Raw genomic sequence first — 17,689 nt, 5'->3', positions numbered from 1 at the left:
ATTGAAGTAGTGTGGGAACCAAAAGCAGCCAACATCCAAATATTGACTTCCCTCCCCCCCAAGCCCAATATAAAGAAATGAAGGGAGACTCGAGTAGTCTGCACATTACTGTATTTTTCCAAAAATGTCCAAAGTGTAAAGTTAGAAGTTAATAATCGGGGATTTCACTCCCCCTCCCCCACCTTTACACACCACCACCACGCGCTCTTACGTCACTGCCAGGAGCTGTCCACGCAGCGGTGGTGCTGAAGCTGAACAAGATGGCTGTGTGTTGGGGACCGGAGAGCTGAGAGCGAAGGGGTGAAAGAGTCTCAGATATAAGCAGTCAGCTCATTCAAACCAGAGCGACAGGACGGCGGAGCTGGCGTTCACCCTGCAACTGTGAAAACTTTCATTTTGATCAGCTGTAGCGAATCCCGTCGGGCTCTGGTCCTGCTCGCTGGCGACGGCAGGCTTCTCCATCTCCCGCCCAGCCATTCATCCCCGGACTGTATACTGCAAAGATTAGCTCTGCCAGTTAGGAAGCTGGATCCTGTACTAAAGGCGCAAATAAGAGATGTCATTGCTGTGTGTTGGAGGTAAGAGGAAAAACTAACAGTCTGTGCGCTGGCTTGACTTGCTGTCCGTTTCCTTGACCTGCTGATGTGAGCAGTTTCCATAGCTCCAGTAGTATCTTTACAGCTTTTGGAGGGTTGCTGGTGATACTTTTACAATAGCCACCTCCTGCAGATAACATTACGGAAAAAATCTGGGGCTGTTAAATGATCATTCGATGCAAATAGCAATCTATGAGGCAATATTTCCCATCACCTGCATGTTAGTTTGAATTTTTTCGCTAAAATATATACAGAAATCTTGCACTCCTCTTGCTGTCCATGCTAACGGTCCAGCCTCTTTTTTTCCTTTGATTTTCTTTTTCTTTCTTTTTTCTTTCTTTCTTTCTTTCTTTCCTTTCTTTTATTTATTTATTTATTTATTTTTTACAAAAGCTGGCATTGCTACAACCGGATCGATTTATGTAGTAGGCGTATGCTTCTGGCAGCTACTGTCAGACATAGTAAAGCAAGATGATATCCACTCTGCTCGTCCCTGTGAGGAGTGTTTTATTCTTTATTTTATAAAAGGTGATAGCATTTTGATTAAATATGTCGAATGGATCCCTCTCTCAGTTTCCACACATAAGCTCTGCAAAAAGGCGTGTTCCTTTAGGCTGCTGGGTTTCTTTACATTACGATTTCCCCTAACCACGTGACTCATTGCAATGCTATAAAATTTCCATTTCTCCCAATCCGTCCTTAAACATTGCGAGATTTTCCAATTGTTTCCTGTTATTTAAAGACCCAAAGGGTTATTAAATATTGTCTATGATGTTTGTAAAAATAGAAATCTGGTGTCTAGCTGTAAAGGCTGTCAGTGAGGTGTCGATAAAACCTCAGCTGTCACGCTTTTGCTGTAAAACCTTTGCAGCATTTACAGGAAGTCACATGTGGCTGGTTTGGGGCTTCATTTCAGGCATTTTGTATGAGGAAAGGACTTCAGATCTTCATTTATTAATACATTATTTATTTTTTAACTGATGAAATGTGAATCCCTTGTTCGTAAATACAAATTTACCCACGTAGCTTTCCAGTTTTCCAAGTCTGCTTGTGCTAAAATTTGGAGAGTGAATTTGGGGGTGAGCACTTCCTTTTCCCCCTACATAAGGAACTCAAAGTTTGTCTTGTGTGAGGAGATTTGTGCTTAAAATGACATTTTTCCTAAGAGTTTTTAAAAGTTTTCTGCTCTCCCTCCCAACAACAAAAACTTTCTCATGTTTTTTACAACAACGTCTTTACAACATATCCAAAGAACTGGCTTCTTTAGAGATGGCATTATAATTGCAGCTACAGCTGTGGGAGAACCACAAGTTTATGTAATCTAATATCTATCTATTTGAATGCATGCTGAAACTGTGCACATCTCTGCCTGTCGTGAGCCACTTCCTGGATACTGCTGCTCCTTTTACTTCTCGCTGAATTGATATGAGTTTTCCTGTTATTACAAATATTTTTTTATAACTATTTAATACTTCTAATGCTTAGGATCAAATATGTGCTATGCAGAGAATCTCTCCAGAGTTTTGGTGCATTTCCAATTCTGAAAGGCTTGATAAGTTTTGTGTTTTAAGGCTTGGTGAAGAAAAGATGAAAAACGGGAATTCCTCGAGCGTCTTCCTGAGATTTAACAAGAGGTTAGAACAGGCTCTTAGTGTTTGCAAAGAGGCTGCTTTGCTGCTGACACCAGTGCTGGAGCTGATTGCACAGATGTCAGGATTGAGATTCAGGCTCGTTGGTGGTCCCTTTATGTCCTGAAGCTTTGTTGGCATAGCAACCCCATTGGTATTTTAGGTCTCTGCTGGCATTTTCTCATTAGCTTCTAAACACACTGTAATAGGCCTGCAGCTAGGTTAATATTGATACTATGTTCTTCCTTTCATGGTGGATGGGAGAAGAATAGGGAATTATGGGATGAACAGTATGGGCTGTCATGCTGGACTGCAGCAGTCACACAGTTTGCCTGCTGAGATGTGTGTGTGTGTCTCATGATGTTAGATCTGGTCTGTGAAATGATGGATTGTGCTACAAAAGCTGAGTAAGTAGATGGCAGCCATCCTTACTGTCACGCTATGTAGCAAGATGCAAATTCAGGCATTATAGCTTTATAAATGAGTGAGCCATGGCACATGCGCTCATTAGCATTATTGTATAATTTAGCACCATACAAACCTTGACTACATTTGTCTTTTAATGTCTCGAAAACACTGCTATGTTACTGTACTGTAAATAAAGATCAGGAGCAATCATAGCAAAAAAAGATGACAGCAAAGGGCAAATTTTTTATTAATTGAAGTATGTGCAACAGTTACAATGAAGCATTCACATTCTGTTGATAACAATGCTTAGGCTGTAGATACTCTTTCCTGTATATGCTATATATAATCTTTAAACGGCTGACTGGCAGTTGTGCTCTCTCAACGCATTTAGCATAATGGCACTCTAATTCTTGTTGCAGGTATTATACTGTAAGGTTTACTGTAAGATAAAGACCCTATAGTATTCTGGAGAAAACCCCAGCAATCAAACAACCTATGCGCTAGCACTTTGCAGCGGTGGGAAGACAAAAGCATGACTGGGTGGGGGGGGTGTGAGGAGGAAGAGAAAAGAAAAAGAGAACAGAGGGAGACAGGTGAAAAACCATGGGCTAAAGGAGAGAAGACACAAATTTAATGACATGCTGCAGGCATATATAAACGCGCGGGGAGTAAAAGAGAGGTCAGTGGAGAAGAAGTGCTCGGTGTATCACATGAAGTGCTGCAGCTGTCTAAACTTATAACAGCATAACTACAGGTTGGTTAATTCACCTGATCCAGCTTAAACATTAAGGCAAGGTTTTATTCTAACCTTTAAAGCAGAGAGGGTGTCTCTGCTGAATCCAAACTGGGAGCTGGTTCCACAGAAGACAGAAAAAAGCTGAAGGTTCAGCCTCCCATTCTACTTTTAGAAACTTTAGGAACCACAAGTTCTGCAGTCTGAGAGTGAATCACTCTAAAAGGATAATATTGTGCTATGAAGTCTTCAAGATACTATAAAAACTGCTAAATTCAATTCTAAAAGAAAATAGAAATAAGCCCTCTCTCACTCTCTCCCTCACTCATCAGTCTCACTGCAGCATTTTTGATGATCACATTGTTACTTACTAATACCTTCGCCTAAAACATTGTGTCTGACCAGATACTGACAGATACTGGTTTCTGGTTTCTAAGGCTATCAGGACCAAATGTAGCAGCCTCAGTTTTTTGGGTTTGGGAGAAGAAAATTGCAGAGCAACCACCCCTTTATGTAGTTTAATGTCATCTGGCTTCATAGATAAATAAAGCTGAAGATCATCTGCATAGCAATGAATATGTATTCTGTGTTTTCTGTTAGCATTGCTTAAGGGAGGCAGGTATAATGTAAATAGAATTGGTCCCAGCACAGAACCCTGTGGAACTCCAAGACTCCCCATTTACATATACATTTCTTAAAATCTTACACTCAACTGTATCAAATGAGGGCTAACAGCAGAAACACAAAAATTAGTCCACTATCAGCCATCGGCCCTAAGAAGGTCATTCGTAACCGTCACCAGTGCTTCTTCAGTGCTAAGATCAATTCTGCAAACTGATTGAAACTCTTCAGTTATCCTATTATACTGCACATGATCGCCCCGCTGTTTTACAGCCACTCTTTTGTAGGTCTAAAGGCTAAGACGTCTGGCTCAAGTAAAAGCTTTTAAGTACTGGTTCAATTATAGCCACCTTGAAAGCCTGTGGTAGACATTAGTGACTACTTAGACCTTATTTACTAGTTAACATTATTAATAGACCATCAACTTCTAGTTGCACTGAGGTCACTGTGACTGAATATTATTTAGAAAACAGGGATGAGCTTTAATCACCAATTATTTTAGACTTGCAAGCTGTTTGTTTTTTTTTAATGAATGACCATTCAATCAGTGTTCTTTTCTTTTTTAATTATAATATTTGTAATTTCCTTCTGTGCGCTCCCTCTTCAGTACTACAGGTTGATATTGCTGTTGCTGGTCTCAGTATAATGGCTCTGATGAAATAAAAAGAAATAAAAAGCCCCTTTAGCTCCTCTGAACCAGGGCACGAGTAAAAGTATTTGTCCAATTTCCCCGAGTGAAGAAAAAGAAAATGAAATCCTGTAATCACCGTGGCACCGACTCAACATTTTCTGTGGAGGTTTTGCACAAAATATGTAACTCTCTTTATTTTTCACCCACACCGCAGCAGTAACTAGCTACAGCAGTGTTGGTTTAGTCTCATGCCTGTGAGCAAGTAACCCCTCCACCACCCCACCCCTCTTCCCCCAGCTCTTACACACACACACACACACACCTCTCCACTTTCCAGCACCCCCCCACCCCTGTCACACTGAAGTGGTTATTTTTAGTGTTGGGGATGCAGCTCACTCTGCCTGCATCCGGCTCCACAGAGAGATTAATGGAGCACAAGAGATAGAAAGGGAACACACGTGCACACTCACCACATGGCAGGGGAAGCTTGTAGGGGCGAGTGATTGACTGAGAGAGAGGGAGAGAGGACCGATGGCTGGTGAGGAGAGGACTGTATATGTGAGAGAGAGAGAGAGAGAGAGAGAGTGCTGGCAAGGGTGCAGCCGAAGGTGCATCTGTCAATTACTGCCTACTTAAAAGCAAAGTACCCATTTGAGCTCGTCTTTGTCGAATGCATGTTCAGTGCAGTGAACCTTCCTCACCCCTTTGGCACGACTGCCTTGTCAGCAGCTAAAATATCAGGAAGGAGACTTTACTTTGATGTTGGCTAAGAACACACATGCTTCACGACACTTCCTACTCTGGCACTGGTTTCTTGAATCTGAATAATATTTAAGTGATAAGAGTGATCCCAGGGGTTTCCTGGGGTGATGCTATTTTTAGAAGCCAATTTTTCCACAATGATTATCGCGCCTGCTCTCTGTCACTGACTAAGTAAATGACTCAGTGTCTTTCTTTGTCATCATCATATTTGAAACTGTATTTTTTGCCTTTTTTTTCTATTTACTTTCCTCCTCTATATTAGTGAGTCGGGCTGTAGGCTGTGCAATATAAAGAAATTCTTCTTTACATCCGTTCATGCGTGCATGTTGCTGAATTTCCATTAGATAGATTTTAAGTAGCCTGTATTTTTTTCTTTAAACCTAACGTCAGTGAAATGAAGCAATCATCAGGGATTAAATACCAGTCCGCTGAATATTAATACTTCACTCTTGAACATGGGGATGATGGGAATCGGCAGGGTGCAAGACTAAATGAATAATGAATAAGTTTTTGACGTCACTGTGGTTTTAAAAGTCATTTGGGTACCTCCAGTAGACCCTGCGTGGAGAAAATGGCTGTGGCACCTCAGCAGAGATTCGTCTGTTGTGTACAATAAACCGCAGAACTGTTCAGTGTTTTATCCATCAGCCTGTGTTGACAGGCATGATGGAAAACACACGGGTATCGTTCAGGCCATCTGTCCATCCAACAAGTCACTCAGAGACCCTGACGTCTCCTGCTGAACGGATGTAGTCTTTCATATTGAGAGCCTGGCATCTGCTCAAAGAGCAAAGTTTAGTTGTAGACCTCACACTTTCTCTGTAAAATGCCAGACTACTGTCAGTCACCAAGCAACCATACTTTGATGCACATGAGCTACAGGCAGAGGCTCGCACTGCAAGCACAGGATGAAGCCTTTGAGATCCGATGATGGAATATGATCTCTTAAAAAATACACAAAAAAAAAAACCCTGACAGGCTAATTTCCTTTTTCTTTTCTCAATTTGTTCACAGTGAAAAAAGGCAAGCTTGATGGACCACAAGGTGAGTTGTGTCACGGATGTACTGCATGAAGCTGTTGATTGTAAAACACTGGGGTCATCGAGACCAATGTTTGAATCTGTTCATTTTCGCAGAGAAATTCAACACATACGTGACCCTGAAGGTGCAGAATGTTAAGAGCACAACCATCGCTGTCCGTGGCAGTCAGCCATGTTGGGAGCAGGACTTCATGTTGTGAGTGCTTCTCGTCCTGACAATGAAAAAAAAAAAAATCCAGGGAATGAAGTTGGAATAAGGCAAACTTTCCACACCTCTCCGGCATGTGGTTACTTTAGCAGCTACCAATATAGCACAGCCAAGTCTCCAACCAAGATTGTCATAAAACGAGTTTCAGCTTTAAGAAAAGAGAAGAATGCATGAAACGAGGACAGTATTGTGGCGTTGATGTTTTTAACTGCCGGTTGGAATTGAGACAACCTTTTAAGAGTCAAAGCTGCATTACCTTATTAAACTATCAGCTCTATTGTTTTATTTCCATAAGACATTTATAATGTGAACATATTCTTAATTAGTGAAACTAAACCCGTTTTCTCTGCAGCCCTGAACTGTCCTAGACATTACCTGGTGCACGTGCATGTGAGAATTCAGACATCTAATATGAAGCTGTCTTTAACCTGTGTGATGTCCAGTTTCACCCACGTGAGGAGTGAAATTGATGTTATCAGGGTGCTGTGGGAGTCAGCTGTAACATTTGTGTCGCAGTTTTTTTTGTTTCTGTTTTTTGCTGCCATTCTGCCTCCCTTCCACTCATGAGTGATGGGATGAAATAACACCTCTGCTGCTGTTTGCTCTGCTCCGGCAGATTTCACACATCTAGTCGTGAAAGTTTCTCCCCATTCAAGCTTTATTAACACCTTAAAACTCCAGAATATCAATCCAACAGAAAAACTCTGCTACAGTCATGGTGCTAAATTAAATGTAAGGAATATCTTTAAAGAAGGGCTTTCCTCTACTTTTCAGCTTTCGGGGTCAGCACACCATCCAGCAAAGTCACCTGAAGATGTGTTCATCTCCTAAGGAAGCACTTTACGCTCATTATTAGGGTTTTTTCTTCATTTAAACCTTAGGAGCATCACTGTTCAGTAACGGGAGATGCATAGTGAGCTGATAACCTGCAAGCCAGATACGTAGTTGCATTACAAATCCATCCATCCATTCGCTTCCGCTTATCCTTTTCAGGGTCGCGGGAGGCGCTGGAGCCTATCCCAGCTGTCATAGGGCGAAAGGCGGGGTACACCCTGGACAGGTCGCCAGTCTGTCGCAGGGCCAACACACAGGGACAGACAACCATTCACACTCATATTCACACCTAGTGACAATTTGGATTAATCAATTAACCTATCCCCACAAGCTGCATGTCTTTGGACGGTGGGAGGAAGCCGGAGTACCCGGAGAGAACCCACGCAAACACGGGGAGAACATGCAAACTCCACACAGAAAGACCCCGGCCTGATGGTGGAATTGAACTCAGGACCTTCTTGCTGTGCGGCAACAGTGCTAACCACCGTGCCACCGTGCTGCATTACAAATGTTAGCTGTATATGAGCTTTTGAGTTCACTGTTGTTTATCACACATAAATATAGATAGTTTCTGTCTGTGCAGTCACTTATATGTTGTCGGGAGCCTGGCTGACTGTCACCTGTGCTTTTCCATCTTCATGCTGAATGACTCATTTCCCTGAGCAGATTGAATCATGGTGCATATCCATCACCAGATTAAATTCAGCTCCTCGAGGAATAAACTGTATTTTTGCTAAAAGTCTTGTGTAAACAGCTCAAGCCTCCACTCAGCTCATGACAGTATTCTGTATTTAACTTCTTTTTTTTATTCCTCCTCATTTTTCTGTTTGCTTGTCCTTTTCTTATTCCGCCATCTCTACTGAGCAGTGAAATAAACCGCCTTGATCTGGGCCTCACAGTGGAGGTGTGGAACAAGGGGCTGATCTGGGACACCATGGTGGGCACCTTATGGATCCCCCTGCGCAGCATACGGCAGTCCAATGAGGTTCACCACATTCATCTTTCTGACTCAGACCTTTGGTTTTATTGGCAATGCTTACTAGCATTTCTGAATTTAGCATACTCAAACTCACATATTAAGCCGTAGATGAGAAGATTGATGGCACTGGTCATTTGTACGAAGACAGCAAATTAGATCCAGGGCAGAGATGCCAAAATACGTATTGATCACACAGTAAGTGTTGCTGCAGTCATGTTTGTTCTTCTGTCTTTTCCAGGAGGGACCAGGTCAGTGGCTGACCCTCGACTCCAATGCGATCATGGCTGAGAACGAGATCTGTGGAACCAAAGACCCGACCTTTCATAGGCTGCTGCTCGACACACGCTTTGAGCTGCCACTAGGTTTGACATTTATCAGTGTTGTGTCAATAATAACGCTTAATTTATTTTGTATTAATTTGAATTCCTTTTTTTTTTTAAATGTTACTAGTATTAGTACTGCTGCTACTTTAGAACTCTAAAGACTGTCTCATGATTCCTATTAGTACTTTTTCTAGTAGTTGCCTGATACAGTTTTATTACTACTTCTACTACTAATACAACTAGCGCTCTAATGCCAGCCCTACTCTTTGATATAACTTGAGAAAATTCACTTTAAACTTTGGCAAAACAGTATCAGCACAAAATCTTACAGCGTAGCGCCCAATATTTCACGTGCCAAGTGGAGAATCTCAAGTGTTTCTGTTTCTGCAGACATCCCAGAGGAAGAGGCCAGATACTGGGCGAAGAAACTTGAACAACTTAATGCCATGAGAGATCAAGATGTAAGAATTTTATTCTGCTGAATACTCTTTACTGTATTACCACAACTTTTTCTGCATTGTATTGTTTCCTTATTCGTCTGTTGTTGCCGCTTTTCTTTGCCTCAGTACGCCTATCAGGAAGAGCAGGAGCGACCACTACATGCACCATCCACACAGTGCTGTGAGTGCCGCCAGCCTCCTCTTCTGCATTTACCTCCTCCTGCGCCCGATCCTGCTGTGCCCTTTTTATGCCTCCTGTGTTTCCTCTCCCCACTCCCTCTCCTCTGGCTCCTCAGCTTACTGAGAAGAGGCGTAGACAGGAGGTTGAAATGAAGCTAATAGATGAAGGAAAGGTTAGCTGGCGAGAGGAAGGAGAGCCGATGAGATTAATCACAAATGCATGCCTGCCTGAACACTAGAATGACTTACAGGTGATAGATCCGTGATGAATGTGAGATGACATACGGGGGGTGTCAGACACACTCCCACGCCTGTCCGCCTGTCTGGCAGTGGTGACACTGGGAGCAGGTGCATAACTGTGTGGATACTATGGACCTGTGGAGAGAGGGGTTTGGTTTGCATCACGGTGCTTGTGTTTGTGCAAAGAAGATGTGTGTGTTACCTAACTGCATCGAGGCCAGCTGCCTTAAAAACAGCTTTTTCTAAAGACCTTGTGTTTTTCTCTGCTCAAACACACACACACACACACACACACACACACACACACACACACACACACACACACACACACACATAGACAGCCACTTATAAACTCTCTCCACACATATTTACATCATAAAACAATTATTTCTGAGGGCTAACGATCCTCCTCGTTTGTTTACCCTGGTTTTGTTGACTGCTTGTGTGTTTAATTTGTGGCCCAAACCTAATTTGGTTTTTCCAACTCCTTTATCTCTTCGCAGGTAATTGGAGTCTGTGGGGAGATCAACAAAGTAAGTTTCTTTCATGCAGTTCTGCTAACAACTTGGAGTAATTCTGTATTTATTGTCCATGTCTCACTTAATGTAATGATCTCCTTGCATAGTATTCCTCAGAGACCATTAACTGCCAAAAAAGTATTTCTTCTCCACACATCCTCCCTGAACTTCCTCTCACCTCATACCCTTGCTTTTGCAATAATACCTCAAACTGTTAAAATGAAATTGAATGCAGCTCTAGCCAAACTCAGGATGCATACATATTTGATGAGATAAAGATGAGTTATTTTCGAGTGATTCATTATGAGACAGGAAGCACATAACCGAATAACTCCCACTTGCATCTCAGGCACTGAACTGTCTAAAACTCTGTTTCCACAAAATCGGAATCTTTTGCAAATCGTTTCAACCCGCTGGTCGACCTGATCAAACATCTCACAGCTGTATGGGTTTATTAGCAGCAGGTCAGTCTTTCATGAAGACATACTGTGGATAGGATGAATCATTTAATAAAAGACTGCGTGGGGGGAAAGTTTCACAATTTAAAAATAATTATACAGAATCTACAAATCAAGATCCAAAACTACGGTGGCCCTGAGAGGCCAAACGGACGGCAACTTAAGAAAACACCAGCAATAAGAAAGACGCAGCAAAAGCGCCCAAACACAATGGAAATAGAAAAACGACAATGTAAATAGGAAAAAAGAAAACATAAATAGGAAAAACAAAAACAAAAATAGGAAAAAACAGATTTCCAAAAGCACAAGGGAAGTGTTTCTGGGGAGACAATAACCCGACGGACCAGTTGTAGGAACCAAAACATGCTAAGAATTGCGCTGGGAGACAATTAAAAGAAGTGGAGGATCTATTGGTTTTGTGAGGAACGAAAAGATGAGAGGTAAGTGTGCTAGCCTAACTATTAGCCTAAAAATCCGTCATCAGTATTATATGAATCATGATAAAACTACCATGTTTTGGGTTCCTGCAACTGGTCCGTCCGTTTATTGTCTCCCCAGACACACTTCTCTTGTGCTTTTAAAAATCTGTTTTTTCCTATTTCTGTTTTCGCTTTTCCTATTTCTGTTTTGTTTTTTCCTATTTCTGTTGTCGATTTTCCTATTTCCATTGTGTTTTGTGTGCTTTTGCAGCGTTTTTCTTATTGCTGGTGTTTTCTTAAGTTGCAGTCCGTTTGACCTCTCAGGGCCACCGTAAAAAACAGTTTTCTCTGTTTCCTGTAAAAACGTGTCTTGTTATTCTTTTATTCTAGCCTAACAATCTTTAAGTATTTGTAGGTCAATACAGTTACATTGTAATTTAAATTAAAATAGATTAAAATTCCATTTAATTATAGGGGAATTACATAGTCACAGGCCTACAGATGTTTCCCCCCTGATTTTTAGGCTCTCATTTAGGATTGAATGAGAAGGAAAAAAACTGGATTCTGAGCAGAGACTTCAACTATCTGAAAAGAAACAAGACCACCCCCCTTCTCTACGCCCCAGCTCTTTCATTACACACTCAATGTACTCAATGGTCGTCATCTTTTTGTCTCGCCAACCTCACTTCGTTCTGTCTCCCGCTGTTTTGGTGAACAGACGAGGACCCAGACAGCGCAGTGGATGACAGGGACAGCGACTACCGCAGTGAGACCAGTAACAGCATCCCACCTCCTTACTACACCACCTCCCAGCCCAATGCTTCCATGCACCAGTATCCCATGAGGCACCAGCACCACAGACACTCCTACACTGACGACATCAATGAGCTGGACTATGATCACAGAGCTATGAGGTAACAGGCGTACTACTACTGAGACTGAAAAACAGGGTTTTATTTTGCCTATGTGCACCATAAAGTTTAAATGCAACATAGAGAGAGGAGTTTTTGGTCACACAGAAGATCTAAATGTTTTAACGTTGTGAATTTAACATCACGCTGCTCGTAAACGGAGCACTCCTCCCCGTCTAGCTCATAGCCATGAGACAAGTGAGCCCCTGCGGCCTTGTTTTGTTGCACTGTGTTGTACATAGTAACATGTCCCACTGTGCTCTCCTTCTCTAGAGAATAACCCTGGCCTCAGTGTATACAAGCATGCTGGGGTGCAGAGTTCTTGTATACAGGTTTTGTATGAAGCAGGCCTTTGTGGTTATCTTTCACGTGCGAATGCGTGTGCGCGTGCTTGCATCTGTGTGTGCACGTCGAGTGTGTGAGCATCAGAAACCCCTTGTGATTTCTGAACATAATGGTCGTCACTTTAGACATGTATATATGAAAGGAGGAGAGGCTCTAAACTCATGCATTTCTCAGAAAAGCTTAAATTGAAAGTTTGACCATTTGCTTTGTCAAGGCTGAGATGGATATAATAAATCTCAGCGTCAGTGAGACGTCTTTGTGCAGAAGCTTAATGGACAGGTTCATATTTTCAGCAGGTTGTACTTGCTGTTATTGTTTCTCCTTTTTATACTCTCTGTAAAGAGAGCCCTTCCCCATCCACTTCCAGTGTAAATGATGAGTGAAATCCATATTCCTTGTCCCGTGCAAATGTATTCATCTGAAGTTAATATGAGTTTTCGGTAATCTGATTTAGACGAGCAAAGAGGCCGTGTTCAAAAGATATTCGCTTATTAGTGCAAAATTCCCTAGAAGATGAAATTTCCCACTGAAATGACGGGAATATCTGCATTTGGTTGAAATAACCTCAGCCTCATATTAACTCCAAATTAAGATTGAGCCAGGACTGCTGTGGATCATTAAACGCTGGCGGGAAGAATAACAGCAAGTGATATTTTCATGTTCATGTGGACGCCTGACTGATGTTTTAAGACAACTTTGTGAAGTTGTCGTTAAGCAGGCGGCACAGAGGCTCAGTTTGAGTTATAGCTGTCTTTCCAATATTTGCACTGAGCTCTACTGATGCTCCTCTCCCACCTCTCCCCTCCTCCCCACCTCCTCCCCTGCTCCTCTTACCAGACGCTATGATAGTTTAGACTCGGCCACCAACGGGCGCAGTGATATCGACTCAGGCTCAGGGTCGAGCCGGCGCACCAGTCGTCAGTATTCTCTAGACAGTAGGCACTCGCTGTCCGATAGGTGGGTCTCTGTACCTCGTCTCTAACTTCTCCTCCTCTTCCTCTTCTTCTTCCTTTTGCTCCAGCCTGTGACTCCGTCTCGCTGTGACGTCAGTGGTGGACTTGTCCCGTCCTCCTCGCTCGCTGTGCTTGCATGCATGCGCTCTTACCCTATCTTTGTATATGTATATTCTGTATATTTTAGAGGAAACTACCGAACCTGCATCTATCCTTACTGTGTTCCTGTGAAGAATCACAAACGATCACGCTTGTCCCCTCAATCTTTAGAAGTTCTGTGCTGTGTCGTCTTTACATGTGTGGGTGAGCGATCGGTGGGATGCGTGTGTGTGGTGTTTCGTAACAGTCGGAGACAGAGAGGTTAATTGTCGGTTGGAGTTTGTAGAACTGCCCGTGTGAGTCTGTGTGAGCGTGCCCATCTGTTTTCATGACAGCTTGTTATTACAGCTTCACTCTGTATGTGAGACTTTAAGAAGGGCCCTGTCTTATTGTGGGTGTCCCATACTTGGTAATTATACACATTTAATTTCCACTTGTGAGACAGCAGGAGCCCGTCAGCCCAATAATGTGGCCGAGCAGAGAGGCCGAGACAGATTGCGTTCTTTTTCATCTTCATTTCATCATGTTTTGTTTTACATTCTTTGTGAAGAAAGAGGGCAGACATGTGTTTAGACTCACAAATTATGCAAGCATTTGTCACTGTCTGTGTTAGTCTTTGAGACGGAAGAGAGAGAGAGATTGCAGGATAGGTTATGAATAGGAAAACTGGGGGTTGGTGTGATTGAGTATTTATTTGTCCATTCAGCCATACTTTTGTGTCCTTTACTGTTCGTGCACTATGCATTATTAAACCAGCAGGACTGTAATCAATAGAGCCGAAAACAACAAAGCCGGTGTTTGTGTGCGTCTGTCAGAGTGTGTTTAAGGAAATAATCTTTCTATGTGTCTCATATCTCTCGCTGATTCAGTATAATGGCTTCATTTATCATTGTGAATTTATCTGCTTTTTTCCACCAGTCTGCTAAATTATCCTGAACCTCGTCAGGTTAACTTCTTTTGTTTTAAATTAAACAATTTAAACGTTTACTTTATGAAAAATGCATCGTTGTGTTTCTGCAATCTAGTGTGCTTTTGTATGAGTGTGATTCTGTACAAATTTGTGTTTGAACTAACAATCATAGTAAGCATTCCTGTTACTAAACAGATGAGTCCCCTTGCAGTTGCATCACTAGTCCAAAGCCCATTCTGGGTGTGATTTAAAGTCACTCCTCTTCTCCTGGTGGTTAGCTCTCTCCCTTTCCGGTCCCAACACAAGCTCCTTTAGTATCTCTGTGACACCCAAACGTGGAAATAGATATAGTTTACTTAATAACCAAAGGCTTATCTAACACGTGTTTTCGTTTCCCCTGCCTTCAGTCCCACAGACAGTCGTTACGCTTCGTCGGGAGAGCTGAGTCGAGGCAGCTCGCAGCTCAGCGAGGAGTTCGTTCCCGAGGACGGTGAAAGCTTGAGAGGTTCGGAATTCTACGATGAGAACGACTCCTATCATTCCTGCCACTCTTCGGTCAGCTACGGCAAGGAAGATTCCCCAGGTTGGGATGGTGAGGATCACCAAGGCATCTACAGCGATGAGGGAGGCTACCTCAAAGATGGAGGGGAGGAGGGGGCTCTGTATGACGAAGAAGAGGGAGACATGTATGGGGAGGAGGGAGATTACAACTATGAGGAGGAGGAGATGTCATATAAGGAAGATGAAGAAATGTATCCACTGGATGGCACACTGAGTGAAGACCAGGAGCCTCCCTATACCCCCACACCCACAAGCACTGCCCCCACCTTGATGCCCCCTTCTGATGGTCTCTCCTCCACCAGGCCGCCGTTGGAGAAGCAGACGTCACTGCATCAGCAGCGACTTGCCCAGGATCGGCCTCAGTCTCCCAGCACGGCTGCTGGCCTACCTCCGGTCTCACAGGACAGCACAATGGCCCCTTCTCTTGCAGATTCCACCAAGCCTCCCTTTGCACCCACACAGCAGGATCTCTTTGGCACAACTACAACTACACCCACCCCCACAACTACATCACAGGTTCCAGCTCCAGACAGCAAGCCTCTGGAGCCTGAGCCCAAATCTGAAGTGCCAAAGGAGGAACCTCAGCCCCCCGAGCTTCCTCCGGCAACAGAGAGTGTCCCTCTGGCTCTTGAACAGAAGAAAGAGGAGCCTCCTGTTGCAAGGTGAAGTTGCATATTGTTATAAAGGGAAAATTTCAAAATTACTTATGTAGTTATGTATAGATGTACTTCAAGTTGCTATGACCTACACATGAAAACACCAGTAAAGGGACAAGGACGGGTCACTACTCTTTACTGACACCAACTCAGTATGTGTGGTCTCAGCTCCAAAGACACTTCCCTTTACATCCAATTTCACTAAAATTACCTACCAGCAAGTATTAGCCTAAACAACACCTGCACAAAATAATTAATTTTAAAGTTAACACTAACCAACCACTTACTGTATGGAGATAAAATCACTTAAAATAATGTATTCACATACCAGGAAAAGCGTATTTTTAGACAGACACACTTTTTTATTATTTCAGACAAAATAATAATAATAATAATTTTGTATTAAAGCCTATATACCAATCAACATGCTTGTGGTTAACAGATGTTGCTCACCTCTTCATTTCACTGACTTAGCGTGCGGCAATTGTGAGCTGACTTCTTTCTCAAACCATATTTCAGCTTCCCAAAAAGGGAAATCATGGAGCCCGGTCCTGCCAGAGCTAAAGCCAACTGGCTTCGACTTTTCAGCAGAGTACGACTACAACTACAAGAGGTACTGCCAGGATGTGTCTGTGTGTGTTCAGTTTACTTGTATGGTCCTCTTGCTTGCAGTCACTGTCAGGTGAATCCCTTCATTGGCAGGAACGGATCTTAGAGTGCGGTTCTGTTGCTGCTCTGCTGATTGCCTTGTTGCATCAATCCCTGCATGTCCTGTTCTTACTCTGTATTTTTCCAGCTTTCGTTGACTAGTCTGTCATTTTTCCCAGTTTTTGGTCGCAGCTGTGGATTATATTGTCTTGTGTTTGATAGTTTCTGTTTACCCCCTGTATTGTTTTTGCCATTTCATTATTTTCTTTTCAGTTGTTTGCCATCCTCGTAGCGAATGCATGTAGTCCATTCTGATTACCCATGGCAGGAGCTGGCTCTCAGGTGGGTGTGCCCTGTAGTGTGTTAATAAATCTAATTTGTATCGTATGTATCTGTATGGCTCACAGATATTTATGATGAGCGCAAGACGCACATAGGAAGCTGTTGCAAGTCTGTTAAGCGTCCTTTCCAAAGCCTGGTGTTTGTATCAATCAGGGCTATTTCTGTGTATAGTGTGACGTTAGTATCAGTGCCGCATGTCATTGTTTGAAGAGCCAAGCGGACAAAGAACATGTCTTTCAATAATGGAGCAGATAGAATTAGAGAAATGATTACACGGATAGCCATCCCGCTGTAATCTTCTTCCACAAACACAGAACTCACTGCTGATGTCAATAATCCCCACACTCACTAAGAAATACACACAGTGTAGTTTTTTTCACTCTGTTGTAAATCATGACTTTGAGAACACCTGCAGTCATTGAGCGAACTACAAACTACAATTGGAACTACAGCGTTGTAGTTTTCTGGAAGGCTGCCTTTTCCCGGTTTTTCCATCTCATCTTTTCCTTCTCTTTCTCCACAGGCCCGAGGAGAAAGTGTTGGCATTGCCTCTCTGCTTTTGTCAGCAGGGTAAGTAACCATGAGGCTGACACCGCTGCAGCTATTGAAAATCTATAACTTATCGACCAAAAAGAAAGACCAGTGTCTCAGTGCATTTATTTTGTAACTTATTCACAGTGAAGGTTCTAGCTGTTAGCTGAAAATATAGCCGATGTTTAAAGTATGTTTTCTCTCCAGGATGGGTGGTGCTCTGTATAGTATTGACAGCATGCCAGACCTCAGGAAGAGAAAAGCAATGCCTCTGGTCAGCGATCTGGTGAGTTTCTGCACTAATCTCTTTATGTTCCCGTGACTAAGTGTCTCACATTTCCCAGATCCATCTCACTTGGCTCAGCAGTCCGTGCTCTCATCCTTAAATGTTACTCCTGTTTTCTGTCTGATTCTCTACTATGTTTATTTTCACGATCTTTTCTAATATTCTACTATTTTTACTCCTGTTGTTCTCTGTCCTTTACTCCACTGCATCCATGCTGTTAAAGAAAATGCATTGCCCTGCTGTTAAAGTCTGACAGGGCATGAAGCAAGGCAGAGAGGCCAGCGGCAGAGGCCAGAGGTTTTCTCTGACTGACGCTGATGTCTGCTACATGCTGTCATATAACAGACCTTTATTACCCCACCATGCCATGATCCCTATGCCTTTTTGACACTATCTCATTACCAACACATCTTTTGCAGACTTCTATTG

General features: G+C 42.8%; 1 protein-coding gene across 1 annotated transcript in view; it reads left to right on the top strand.

The window, feature by feature from the left end:
• The first annotated feature begins 251 nt into the window (after positions 1-251).
• unc13a (unc-13 homolog A (C. elegans)) overlaps positions 252-17,689 on the top strand; it is a 47,165-nt gene continuing 29,727 nt past the window's right edge. The window contains exons 1-14 of the mRNA XM_085397461.1: positions 252-578; positions 6,394-6,423; positions 6,516-6,615; positions 8,329-8,446; positions 8,679-8,802; positions 9,154-9,224; positions 9,330-9,384; positions 10,127-10,156; positions 11,737-11,932; positions 13,112-13,231; positions 14,644-15,459; positions 15,973-16,066; positions 16,967-17,013; positions 17,182-17,260. Of these exons, the coding sequence (XP_085253587.1) occupies positions 557-578; positions 6,394-6,423; positions 6,516-6,615; positions 8,329-8,446; positions 8,679-8,802; positions 9,154-9,224; positions 9,330-9,384; positions 10,127-10,156; positions 11,737-11,932; positions 13,112-13,231; positions 14,644-15,459; positions 15,973-16,066; positions 16,967-17,013; positions 17,182-17,260 (1,902 nt within the window). The 5' untranslated portion in view covers positions 252-556. The remainder of the gene's footprint in view (positions 579-6,393; positions 6,424-6,515; positions 6,616-8,328; positions 8,447-8,678; positions 8,803-9,153; positions 9,225-9,329; positions 9,385-10,126; positions 10,157-11,736; positions 11,933-13,111; positions 13,232-14,643; positions 15,460-15,972; positions 16,067-16,966; positions 17,014-17,181; positions 17,261-17,689) is intronic.

Source organism: Rhamphochromis longiceps, linkage group LG23 (genome assembly GCF_057381845.1).
Source record: "Rhamphochromis longiceps isolate RC_006_pf linkage group LG23, R_longiceps_female_GT1.1, whole genome shotgun sequence".
NCBI classification, from domain to species: Eukaryota; Metazoa; Chordata; class Actinopteri; order Cichliformes; family Cichlidae; genus Rhamphochromis; species Rhamphochromis longiceps.
The sequence above is the reverse complement of the archived record's forward strand: the minus strand, read 5'-3'. Positions and strand labels throughout refer to the sequence as shown.